This window comes from Octodon degus, unplaced genomic scaffold, assembly GCF_000260255.1.
Source record: "Octodon degus isolate 3935 unplaced genomic scaffold, OctDeg1.0 scaffold00261, whole genome shotgun sequence".
Taxonomy (NCBI): domain Eukaryota; kingdom Metazoa; phylum Chordata; class Mammalia; order Rodentia; family Octodontidae; genus Octodon; species Octodon degus.
The window spans coordinates 2,407,207-2,420,744 of NW_004524837.1; the positions used below are offsets into that span (position 1 = coordinate 2,407,207).

The window sequence follows — 13,538 nt, forward strand, 5'->3', positions numbered from 1 at the left end:
TCCTCGGCGCACCGGCCGTGGTGGAGGCGCGGGCTGAGCGGCGCGGGCCGAGCTCAGGCAGAGGACGCGAGGCGGCGGTGGCGGTGAGGCGGCCTGAGGGCTCCGGCCGGCCTCAGGAGAGCTTGGCCGCGACCATGTCGGCGGGCAGCCGCGACGAGGAGCGGCGGAAGCTGGCCGACATCATCCACCACTGGAACGCCAACCGGCTGGACCTGTTCGAGATCAGCCAGCCGACCGAGGTGAGAGCTGCTGCCGCCGCCTCCTCCGAGGTGGAGGAGGGGAGGGAGGGAGGGGGCGCGCGGGAGGGGGAGGGGAACGGATAGAGAAGGGGAGGGGCGCGAGGGGTGCGGGGGGGGGACCCGGGCCGCAGCTCCCGGAACCCCAGGCCTCCCCTCGGGGCCGCGCTCGTCTGCTCGCAGGCTCGGGTCCTTCCCCGCCCCCGGCCACCCATGCCCACCGCGGCCGGGCCCAGAGCGCGCCCCGCCCTTGTCTCTGGCGTCCCGCGACCCCCACCTCCGGGCACCGCCGCCGGTCCCGTTCCCCTCCACTGTGAGTGTCCCCTCACCCCCCCTCCCTCTGCGGACCCGTCGGCCAGGGTGGAGTCCCGGGGGACAGTGGGCTGCGCGGGGGCCTGCGCCACCTGTGTCTCCGGCCACCTCCCTGTGTCGCCGGGACACCATCTGGTCATCCCCAGTGTCCCCAGGACACCATCTAGTTGCTCACCTGTGCTCACGGCATCCCAACTGGCTGCCCACGGGACCCCACCAGCCCGCCCACCTGTGCCACCCGAACCCTACCTGGCTGTCCCTCTACGTCTCCGGGACCCCACCTGACTGCTCAGTTGAGGACTTGTCCTCCAGGGCCCGACCTGACCCCCGGGACCCACGTGCCCCCCCCCCCCTCAGGGTGCCGCCACGCCACCTGTGCCCCGGTGCCCTCCTTTCGCCTTCCCGCCGCAGAGCAGGGTCAGTGAACAGGAAGGCGGCAGCCGGCCGTTCACCGAGGTGTCCCGAGGCCCCGGCGGCGGCGCCGCCTTTAGTCCCGACCACAGCCTGTCTGATGGCGTCTCCGCGGGTCGGAACGTGGTGGCGGTCACTCGCTCGCCTCAGTGGTCGGGCGCGCGAGGTTGCCCAAGCTCCGCGCCCAGCACGCACTGTCCGCTTGGAAAGTTGTCCCGACTCCGCCGGCCGGCTTGGGCCTGGGCCAGCGCGGCTGGGCAGGGCGCCGTGGCCAGCAGGCAGGGCCGCGGGGACAGGAGGGATTGTAACAAAGCGGCTGAAAGACTTCTGCAGGGCTTTGCCAAAGGCGCAGAGCCCAGCCCTCTGGTTGGGAGAAGAGGGTGGGGACGCAGGAGGGGCCCAGTCGGGAGACCCTTGCCGACCTAAGGCTGGACCCAGAATTTGTGCCTGTTAAGATTATGCCCGTAGCACTTGTTTTGGATTTGTTGTAATGGGCGCTTCAAAGTTAACAATATTTGCTAAAATAGCAGCTCTTAGGCAACAAAACATATTTGGCAAATTACAACATTCATGAGAAATTTAAATCCTTTCCTTATCATTAAATTGCAGATTGTATTGTTGAATAAATTTAACTTTTTACTTTCTTGACACTAATTTTGCCTAGTGTGGGAAAGCTTGCAGTTCCTTCTGTCTTTATCTTTGCCTTGACCAAGTTTTACTTGGAAAGAGCCAGTGTTGTGAATCCTTAGTTAAATGCTAATATAAATTAAGTTCAGGCAGCTAACTTGAACACTAATGTTTACTCCTGATTCGCTTCTCAGGTTCTGTAATGATTTTATGAGTTGTAGTAAGCAAATAACTGTGTAGTAAGTGTTCATGACTTACTAGCACATCTTTTGAAAGATGACATGTGATAATTTAGTTTCAGTACTATGTTGTCTTTTAGAATAGTGTATTCATTTTTCATTTCGTTGCAGTGTAATAAAATTTAGATATAAAATAGTGTTTTGGTACATGATCATTTTGAGTTTTTTTATATGAATGGATCTGTTTTTCAAAAATGTTTGATATATTTCTCAAGTGTAGTTGAGAAAACCAGTCTTTTTCAGTTTAATAATAGGAAGTTCACCTTATTCTTTGGTATTTTAAATTGGGTTGTTAAAGAATTCCAATTCAGAAACATCATTGTTAATTGGTTAATTAAATTGTTTTAAATATTCAGCTGCAACACGTTCTTTATTTTCTTAGAGAGCTGAGTAGTCAAGTAAAGTTGGACTGTCATTGGAAAGCTGCTTCTTCAGTTTTTCTGCAGGTGAAAATTTGCTGGATGTACAAAACAAAATTTGAAGTTCTTTGGAAAAAGATTATGTATTTCATACTAGTTTTTTCTCTCCATTTATATTTGAACATTTCTGTTTTGAGAATTGATTCTTCAGAATTGTATTTGGAAGCCTTTCACAATAATTTTTTTTTAAAAGTTCATGTTAATTTTTAGCTTTATATCATTGTGTAGTAGCTAGCTCACACTTAATATTTGTTTTTTTTAGCTAATGATTTATACTCTACCTGGCCTTTATAAATAGTTGGTTTTCAATAAAAACATAAGCAATATACTATCCCTTGTTAAGGTACACAATAAATGTTGAACAAATTCTTTGCAGAAATAATAGAAATCAGATTTAAATCTTATATTGATTTACATGGGAATCTTTTCATGTGTAAGTGTGTGGAGAAGTTGTCCCCCCATTTTTGGTACAGTGATCAGTATCTGTTACTGGAGTTTATAGTTTCATTAATTATCAGTGGTTGCTGGTTTCACGTAGCTTTGATAAGCATTGGTAATTCTGTGGTTTTTATGTTCAGGAAGATGATTAAATTTGGTTGTTTGGATAATATTTATTTTTTTAAGAAAATAAGAATGTTTTAAAATCATTCTGGTTAAATTTGCTTTTTTCCTCACGTTCACTTTTCTTTTTTGTTACTCTGTTTTGAGACAAGGTCTTGCTATGTAGTTCAGGCCCATCTTGAACTCACTATGTAGCCCAGGCTGGCTTTGAACTCATGGCCAGCCTCCTGCCTCAGCCTCCTGAGTGCTGGGATGACAGGCATAGGGCACTATGACAAACTTTAGTGCTTTAGTCCTCTGAGCTATCTGTCGGCCCTTAAACAGTTTTTAAGCTTTAGGCCTCTCCTTTATTTTTAATTTGAAAGCTCTATTTCTTGAGAGATTACTAATTGCTTATGTAGAGTACTTTCTGCTAATCGTCATGTCTAGAGGAGAGGATTCTTCTCTAGAGAGTCTGCAGGAAGGGACTTTATGGTCACCTACAGGTCACGAAGTAGGCTCTTAACTCACCACTATTTGTTAAGATAGCCATTGATTTTTACTCAAAAGCAGGAATTTAGTTTTGTTCTTGAAAAATTGTCCCAACAAATATTTTGTGAAAAAATATTGAATATGACTTCTTAGTGTACCTTTATTCTGACAAGACATAAGATACATGCCTTTAAAAAATTTAGTGAATAGTAGTAGGCTAGAAGAATTTGTTTTCCATGTCTTATTCTTTGTTTTGAGTAAAGGCTATATATCTATATCTGAAACCATAGTAGGTAACTACTTGGTTTCATGAGATTTTTAGATGTCATTGGCTCATTATATATTGATATAATTGCCTTCTTTTTGTCCTGACACAAAAAATACAATTTGTTTAGATACCCACATATGCTTTATAATGGATGAAGGCTTCATTTTAATATTTCAATTAATCTTGAGAAATAATGTAATTAATATTGTGTAGAGATGTATACAAACAGTGGCTTCTGTTTGGTTAGCAGAGGTACAATAGGAAGTCTTCAAACGAAGAGGCAATGATTGCCTAATTTATTGTAGCTAAATCTATATTGTAGACGTCTTTTTTGAGGCAAGGTCTCGCTATGCAACTGAGGCTGGCCTTGAGTTTGCTTTGTAGCCCAGGATGGTCCTGAATTTGCAAGGATCCTCCTGCCTCAGCCTCTCGAGTGCTGGGATTCCAGGCGTGCACCACTACACCTGGCTCCAGACTATTTTTTTTGGTACTATAAATCAAATTCCTGACCTCTTGCTTGCCAGGGTGGTGACACGCTATGTCCCTGTCCTTATAGTGCAGACTTTTGTAGTTATTGAGACAGGGTCTCATATATAGGGGTTCAGGCTGACCTTGAATTTACTGGCCCATGGTGGCCTGGACCTCACTACACTCCTCTGCTTCCATCTTCTGCGTGCAACAGTTATAAAAACTGTATCATCATACCTAGCCATACTGATACAGGTTTTAACTATGATGCACCATGTAAGTTACCTTTACTTGAGACTGTTTTGAAAATGACAGTTGTATTTTTAGGCATTTGTACTGCTGAGAATCTGTCTTTCTGGGTACTAATGCATAGATCCATGGTTGCCATTGATGTGTTTTTAGTATTCATAGCCATCATCTCTTTCTTTGGATAGGTTGAGCTTTTCTATTAGTTTATAACGTTGTACAAACTTATTTGCCTGTTTGTAGGTCTTGTCTTAAGTTTAAATGTCTTTAGTTGAGATTATACCTAGACCAGTTTCAAATTGCCTTTCTTCTGCCAATAAAATATGATTTTATGCAATTTATTGACATAATGGAATGTAAATATTTTAACTATATAGACCTACATAGAATTTTGTGTTTATATTTTGATTGTGCTTAATTAACAATCATGTAATACAGGTGAATTAAAGTTCCTGCAAGCAGGCGTAGAAGCTGGGATTGGATCCCCAGGTCTGCTGTGCTGGCCCTGCCCCTGGAGCACCCTGAGATGGCAGTTGAGATTGGGTGTGGTGGCGTATTGCCTCTAATCCCAGCACTTGGGAGGTTTGTAAACGGGTAGATCCCTATGATCTAGTAATGAGACCCTGAACACCCTGTAGACCCTTCCCTAGAAAAATACAAAACAGAAAGAAAGAAAATTATTTCTGTTGGATGTGGTGGCATACACCTGTAATGCTAGGAATTAAGAGGCAGAGACAGGAGGATCACTGCAAGTTCAGAACCAGCCTGGGCTACTTAGTGAGCTCAAAGCCAGCCTGAACTACATAGCTAGACTCTGTCGTAAGAAAAAAAAAAAAAAAGAGAGAGAGAGAAAATTATTTCAACATTAAATAGAGCCTTGATTTTTTTGTTTAGATGTTTATTATTTTTGTTAGTTTCCTGACTGTTAATATATACATACATACTTGTTCCCCTTGAAGATCCTTATAACAAAGATACTTGTTTGACCTGGATTTACATTTATAAGTTAGATAGTGAGCATTGTGCCACAGCCCACAGATCCTTGCATCAGTTCTGGACAGATCAGTGTTGCTAACTCTGACCTGCTGGCTGGGCCTGAGAAACCACGAGTGGGCTTGCAGCAGTGTCTTCACCTTGTAAATTGGTGGTAGGTGTGTGGTTGTTGACTAAGTTGGACTATTTCTTTTCATATACAGAAGAATTTTCTTAATATTTCAAGTTTAGGTTGAGCACATTTATATGAAAATAGAAAGTCCAAAAATCTAAAATTTTAAAAGGCAGCATTTTACAAGTGGAAAATTCCACATTTAAATTTCAGATTGAATTCAAAATGTAGGCACAGTAGAAATACTATGTAGAACTACCTGCAGGCTGTATAGATGAGGTGTATATAAAACAAATATATTTCATGTTTAGTGTTTGATCTTATTCCCAAGCTCTTTCTTTATGTATATGGAGAAGTTATAAAACTTGAAAAAATATGAAATCTAAAGTGTTATTGGCACCAAACTTTTTGGAGTTTGTAATTGGTTAAAAACAGGCTGCGATGAATGGATGGAGATATGTGTGTTTGCCTATCTCAAGTTGTTTGGTTTAGGTTTTATTTCAGCAATAGCATACGTAAAAATTACTTCAGTATACATGATTGATCAAAACTGCATTATAATTTAATTTAGAGAATGAATATGCTTTATAAAGTGAAAATGAGTACAGAGAATTGGTTCAGATATATAAACTAGGGGAGCATTTTCCCTAAGATGATTCCGAAGTTGAGGAATATGAAGGAATATGAACCCTGCGTATGTTCAGGGTTTGTTTTGAGCTAGCGTTTCACTATGCAATTCAGGGTGGTCTTGAACTCACTTTGTAAGCTAGTTTGACCTCAAACTCATGATAATCCTCCTTTCTCAGCCTGAAGTGCCACCATGCCTGGCCAACATGCAGGTTTACATGTGCCAGGAATAAAATTGATTGAATTTACGATGGTTGGAAAACAGCCAAAATTTCTGTTGCTTGCTAGAAATCTAATAATAGAGAAAATTGTATATCTTACCAAAAATAAATGGGGAGTTTTGTTGCAGTTGATGACATTGCTCTGTTTTAGGTTGAGTACACACAACATGCTTAAACTTATAAATGTTACTACATTATAGTCAGGGGACCATTGGTACACTGTGACTGAATGGTGCTGTTAGTAATTATACCACATACTAGGCATAAACTAGGATTGTCTCATTAACTCTAGGTACACAGGAAGGACTTGCTTGAACTGCTTTTACAGTTTTTGTACTTTTGAACTTCCTGAAGTTTTACTAGTGTCCAGTTGAACTGCCCTGTTTTCACTGTGTTTCTGGAACAGTGGAGTCAAACTAAGGATATAAACCTGTTGAATCCAGCTCTGCTACCATCTGTGGTGATCACAACGTGACAGGTTGTTTTCAGGTTAGGAAGCTATGTTTTTTTCTTTCAGAGACTCCACCTGAGAGTTTTTCTGCTTTGCAAAATAGGTGAGTTTGACCCTCAAAATTATGACTCATTGCTAGTTGGAATAGTTACTGATTGAGTGGTGCAGGTAACTGAGCATCCTAGGTTCTCTGTTGTGTGACATTTTTTTTTTTTTTTGTTTGTTTGTTTGTTTTGGGTTTTGCTGTTGTTTTTTGAGTTCTCTTTAGGTAGTCTGGGCTGGCATTGAAATCACTATGCACCCAGACTGGCCTCAATCTCTTTATCTTTCTGCCTCAGCCTCCCAAGTGCTGGGGTTACAGACATGCACTACCACACCTGGCTGTTTTTTGGTTGTAGACATGCTTTTTTGAAGGAAATGAGATATGCAGACCTGTTCTTCCCTGAAAATGTGCTTCCTTGTCACCCTACTTGCTTATGCTGGCAGATTCCATGATGACCTATTTATTATTTCTTTTTTTTAAATCTTAAGGTCTGTCTCAAGCTTTCATTCTGTGCTACTCTTACCAGCTTTATAGTGATACTTGAGGTCGACAATTTCTGCTCCTTTTGATTTAAATCTGGTTTTATTTATTTAGTAGTGAAAATAGGAGTAATAGTATGATAAGTATTGGGTACCATCACATTTAAAAATCATTATTTAGATTTCATAACCACTTAAAAGGTATCTTAACGTATTCCTGAGCTTTCAAGTTCAGCAATGGTGTATGCAACTTTTTAGGAAACTTAAAACCCAACTTTTAAAACTGACGGTACTGTCATAGATAGCACTTGAAAGAACCCAACTTGCTTTATTCATTTTTAAGAAAATGTCTGGTGAGTATCTAATCCCAAATAACCATAGTTCGTGTCATTCTTTCCAAAAAATGGTGTTCTTTGAGAAAAGTAACCTAGACAATTGTGTTCTTACACATCCCCTGCAGAATGTGACTTCCTTTTTGGCATGCTGACTGGTGAACAAATGCTCTGGTGTCAGGGTGCAATAAAATCAGACACTTTTTGTGTTTCATTAAAGACGTTCTTCTTTTTTTTTTTTTCTTTTTGGTGGTACCGGGGATTGAACTCAGTACCTTGTGCTTGACAGGCAAGCACTTATTCTACTGAGCTATCTCCCCAGCCCAAAGTTGAGAATGATTTTTTTTTTTTTTTTTTTTTGGGCTGGTGCAGGCTGCCTTAAAGGTGGGTCTGGTGTGACATGTGGAGTCGCGGTCCCCCTCCTCTGACTGGGTTTGCCCATGCAGGCGCTTAAACAGCTGAGCCAGTGGGCAAGCCCCCTAAAGATATTCTGAAAGGTAGCTTTTGCTTTTTTTTGAAAAAGTTTGAGTAGTGCAGAGAAGTGCAAAAACATTTCAATATTTTATACTTATTCGTCATTACTTTTTAAAATAATTAATTAATTAATTAATTAATTTGGTACAGGGTCTCATTATACAGATTGTACTCACAGTGATCCTCCTGTCTCAGCCTCTCCAGCCCTGGGATTTCAGGCTTGCGCCACCATACCCAGTTTGGATGGCTAGCATGACATGTGTATGGTACTGGAGATCAAACCTGGGTTCTTATGCTTGCCAGGCAGGCTTTTAGATCGCTAAGCTATCTCCCCAACCCCTCATCATTACTTTCTTTTTTCTTTTTGGTGGAACTGGGGATTGAACTCAGGCCCTTGCGCTTGCCAGGGAAGCGCTTATCCTACTGAGCTATCTCCCTGGCCCCTCATCATTACTTTTGACCATCTGTGCAAATGCCAACATAATGAGGAAAGCTAGCACTAAATATTATTATGAGGGGCCGGGGAGATGGCTCAGTGGAATAAGTGCATCCCTGGCAAGCGCAAGGGCCTGAGTTCAATCCCCGGTTCCACACACACACAAAAATTATTATGAGACTAGTCTTCCTAGAAACTAATATGAAAGGGTCTCAGGAACCTCAGGGACTTGAGAACTGCAATTTGTGATCTATTGCCCTAGAATATTTAGTGATGGGTTTTAAAATTGTGACTGGATTTTTTCTTGTGTTACAAGGTAGACACTAAACCTCTGTTTATGGTGTTTTCCAGTGGTGCTATAGTGTGAACAAACATGTAATCTTTGAAATGTGAGCTTAAGGTTTACATTGGAAGAGATGTTTTCAACTCATTTTATGCACTGTAGTTTTCATATTCTTAAGTACTTTAATTTTTAATTGTTAGTGATAAAATGGAAACATTAGTTCTGCTCATAGATTTTTTTTTTTTTTTTTTGGCTGGCTCAGGATGCCTTCAGGGCAGGTCTGGTAAGGCTTGGGGATCTGGGGATCAGAGCACAGCATCCTGAGCCTGACTGCTTTGTTTAAGCAGGCACTTAAACAACTGAGGTAATTGGAAGGCCCCCTCATAGAGCTTTTTCAGTGAACAAGGATGACTAATGTGTCCCAAATAACTCCCATTATTGTTTAATGTGAGTTTTGTCTTCTGGTACTTGCCTGTCCTTTTGGTCTGTCTCAGGTACAGATTCAGAGTTAGACCAGACATTGCTTACATAAGAATGTCTTAAAAGAAATCTTTTTTTTCCTGTTGCTTTTAGTTGCATTTTCCTACATATGTCTTGAGAGAAAGCCACACAGTACTTACATTCTAAAACCTGTTATATACATTTGGACTTTTAAAACTTCAAAGTAATATGTGCATTTATGTTTAAGATTAGCTGCATTTAAGTTTAACTTCTTTTTAGTAGCAATTGGTTTTGTAACAAGTATGCTGTGTTTTTAATTCATAGCTGGGTATAAATTCATTCAAAAATTTGGGTGACCATTTTATTAGATAACATTAGATTGTTTTGTTGATACACTATTTTTGATCATTTAGTGAAACATTTAATAGTAAGCATCTTGTAACTTACCAGAGTAATAAAATACAGGCAAGGAGTCTTAATTGCTGTGTTTGTGAATTTGTAATAGATTCCTTTGTAGATCATTTAAGCTTCTGTTATTCAAGAGGTGGAGCCTCCCAGGAGTACCATGGACAGTGATTTCACCCCACTTAATGTTTAGGGCCTTGAATGTTTTAAAATGTGGTTTTAATTCAGCTTCAGCAAAGGTGATCTTGTTGAGTTTATAATACAGTCAAATGTGACTTTTATGCCAAACTTGCCGATTTCAGTTTTTTAAAAAACTGTTTTGTTATTACCTTCATTAAATTGTTAGTTGGAATTTCAAGGATAGTGAAATTAAGATTAGTAAATTGGGATAAACTTTAAAATTTTTGTGATGTTACTCTGTTGCTGATTTTAAACTGTAGTCTGTAAATGTGGTTAGACATGGAGTTACTGTGATTCTTTCACTGTGGTAAGATTGTTTTTTAAAATTGTTTTTATCTATTACTAAAGTTATTTTCAGTTACAGAGTACTGACAGTATTGAAGACAGTAAATTACCCAGTATTCTGGCATCTGAAGAAATTGTTCATCATCTTCCAGGCTTTTCTTACATAATTTTCTTATTTAAAAACAAAGTCTGTATAGGATGTATTTGTTTAACTGTTTGCATTTTTAGCTAATATCCAATCACATTTTTTAACCAATCAAGTGCTTCTCTGAAATTCAGGTTTTTGGGTTTTTTTTTTTTTTTTTTTTTTTTTTGTTTGTTTGTTTTTTTCACTTTCTTAAAATCTACCTAGATTTTTTTTTTTTTTTTAATGTATTTTAGTACAGGGTTACAGGGTCTCCCTACACAGATCAAACTTGTAGTGATTCTCCTGTTTTCAGCCTCCCAAGCACTGGAATTACAGGTGCGCCACCTTGCCCAGTCTCAAGCAATGTATCAGCGCGCTCTGTGCGCAGTGGCCAGGATCAAACCCCATTCTCTGTGTCTGCCTAATTCGCTGAGCTATCTGGCCAGCCCAGAATCTACCTAGTTTTTTTTTTTTTTTTTTTTGGTAATAATTAAGAGTATTTCACACCTAGTGAATGCATGTAGGTAACTTTAGTATAAATGCTGTAGATATGTTTCACTGTTCTCATTTTTGAATGAAGAGTTTGGGTACAAGGAGACTAAATACTTTGCTTGTTGAAGGTATATAATTAGCAAGCCATGCAGCATTGATTTGACCTCATAGAGTCGGGCTGTAGAACCTGTCTTTATTATATTTATGGAATCCAAAAATTTAAGATTGCTGCAATGAAAGCATTGTTTCCAAGTTTCATAGAAAATTTATTAGTAGAATAATTTAGAACTGAAGTTTTTAAGAAACAACCACAAACTTTATGTAATAACATCTGTTTACTTAGTTGATGAATATATATATATGCATATGTCTCATACTTGCATGGACAAATTTATTGAGTTTTAGCTTGATTTTTTAAAAAACCCTATTGTAATCTTAGCTTTGAGATAAAGCAGTTGTGCTTTTTTAGCACAGGTGGTGAAATGCCATATTTTATTTTCTAACTAGGCACACTGGTGCTACCTTGAATTCTGCAGAGCAACCAGAAATTTGAATATGAGTAAAGAGCATGAGGAAATTTTGATTGGCTTCACTGATGTTTTTCCTGTGCCTTTAGAAAAGAGAGGAGGCAAGGGCTGGCCAAATAGTTCAGGGGATTAAAGCTCCTGCTTAAGGGGGTGAGTGTGGATGGGGTAGTGTTTGTTCCATCCCCAACCTGTCATGCCGGCCCCACCCCCGGGGCACACTGAGATGGTGAATGAGACTGGGTGTGGTGGTACATGCCTGTAATCCCAGCCCTTGGGAGGCTGAAAACAGTAGAATCACTACTATGAGTCCCATCTAGTAGTGAGACCCTGAACATCCTGTAGACCCTTCCCTAAATACAGAAAAATAAAATAAAGTAAGAGGAGGCAACCCTTTCCTAACAGCATTGGCTGTGAATTTTAAAAGAAACTTTTGGGGGTCTTTTTCTTTCTCTATTTTAAGGGTTCAAACTTAGGGCTTCTTGTTTGCTAGGCAGGTGCTATACTGCTATGCTCAATCCCTGGTCCAAGTGGTTGGTATTTTGAGTGTTGTGGGGACTTCTGTGTCTGCCGCCCATCTCATTAATCCCTTCTCTCTAATTTACTTCTTCTGTATTCCATCTTTGTTCATGGATATTGCCGCAACATTGTCTAGCCCAAGGCTTAAAATTAAATAGCAAATAAACTTACTTCTCTAACTCTTTGAACTCTGATTGTCTTTCTGCTAAGGCATAGTTACTTTAATTCAATGAAATTTTATTTATATACTAAGTATAATTTTCCATAAGTAATATTTGAATTTTAGCAGAATCTTTTAGAGATAATTTCTTGTTTCTAACAGTTCTCTTGGAGTAAATACGTACCATTTCCAAATAGAAGGAATTTCAAACATAATGGTGTGTTTAGAAGCAGCCTATGGAACCTTCCTCAGTCCTGCTGAGTCATTTCTTTGCTGATAAGCCTTTGTTTCTGCTTGGTGGGGAAGGGGACAGTAAAGCTTGATGTAATTTTTTTTTTTTTTTTTTTTTTTCCGGAACCAGGGATTGAACTCAGGCCCTTGCACTGGTCAGGCAAGCACTTATTCTACTGAGCTATCTCTCCAGCCCCAGTAAAGCTTAGTGTATAGCCCTGGTTAATGCTTTTTTTCTGCAGGAGATCTGTCGTAAGACCCCCCACCCAAGGGTCCTTGAAACCTGGGATAGTGTTGAACCTTAATACAAATATGTACACATATGTATGGAAAAATTGACTTCCATAGTCAATTTTTGGCACAGACGTTTGGCACAGACGTTTATCAGTTAAGCACTATATATGGTACTAAATTTTGTATTTTGAGAACATTGTTCATTAAGATAAGAATTACTTGAACATAAGCACTGCAAGTACAATTGTGAACTATCTGATAATGCTGCTACATAAATAACAGCTGAATAGCATATACATGTGGATACCAAAGAGGAAGTGATGGTTCCCATCCTGAGTTGACCTCAGCATAGCATACAATTTAAAACTTAAGAATTTTTATTTCAAACATTGGACTTTTTCATTTGATATTTTTGGACCACAGCTGACCAAAGATAATTGAAATCATAAACAGGAATTGTATGGTGGGGGGCACTTCTCTATGCGTCCCTTGTATGCATCAAAGCTTTCTCAGAGTATTGAATTTTAAGAACCACACTAGAATACTTAATTCTGTGACAAGAACAAGCCAAACATAACTTGCTATTCTAGTCTTATAATAGCCTGGGTAGGTGATTGTAATGATTTTCCTAGCAGTCTAATGTAGTATTTGCCTTTTGATTCTTGGGGGTCATATTCTTACATAAAATATAATTTAAGTTTTTCTTTTTAACCAAGAAATATCTAAATGAATCTTTTTTCTGTAAAATGCACAACTTCTGAAGAATAATTTTTCTTTCTTTTGACATCAGTTGTTTTTATTTTAAAGAAAGAAAAAAAAAATAAAAACAGTGGTACAAAATCTCAAAACAAGATTTTAGGAGAGTAACAATGGTTAGTACATTGTGTATTGTTACTGCCAAAGTAGTTTCTCATATTACAAGATGTAGGCAAGAAATAATAAGCAAACAACATAGGTACAAACCTCTGTTTTTTTTTAAGTCAACAGAAAATGGAAATATACTTTTTAAAGTTTCTAATACTAATAGAAGATATCATACAGTGCCTTTTTAAATAAATTGTAAGTCAAAGATACAGTATAAATCTTAGAACAAAAATTAAGATTAAGCAATATTCAGAAAATTAAATGTTTTAAAACAATTGAACTAAGAAAAAGTTTTCATGATAGCAAAGAAGTACTAAGAGTAACACATAAGATAAATACTGGAATGGCAAGTAAATGACCAGCACTT

At 39.4% G+C, this 13,538-nt stretch overlaps 1 protein-coding gene across 10 annotated transcripts in view; it reads left to right on the forward strand.

Moving 5' to 3' along the window:
* Positions 1-6: 6 nt before the first annotated feature.
* Positions 7-13,538, forward strand: part of Afdn (afadin, adherens junction formation factor) — a 185,254-nt gene continuing 171,722 nt past the window's right edge. For all 10 annotated transcript variants that reach the window (XM_023706500.1, XM_023706508.1, XM_023706503.1 and 7 more), the window contains exon 1: positions 7-239. In XM_023706500.1, coding sequence (XP_023562268.1) covers positions 135-239 — 105 coding nt within the window. In that variant the 5' untranslated portion in view covers positions 7-134. The remainder of the gene's footprint in view (positions 240-13,538) is intronic.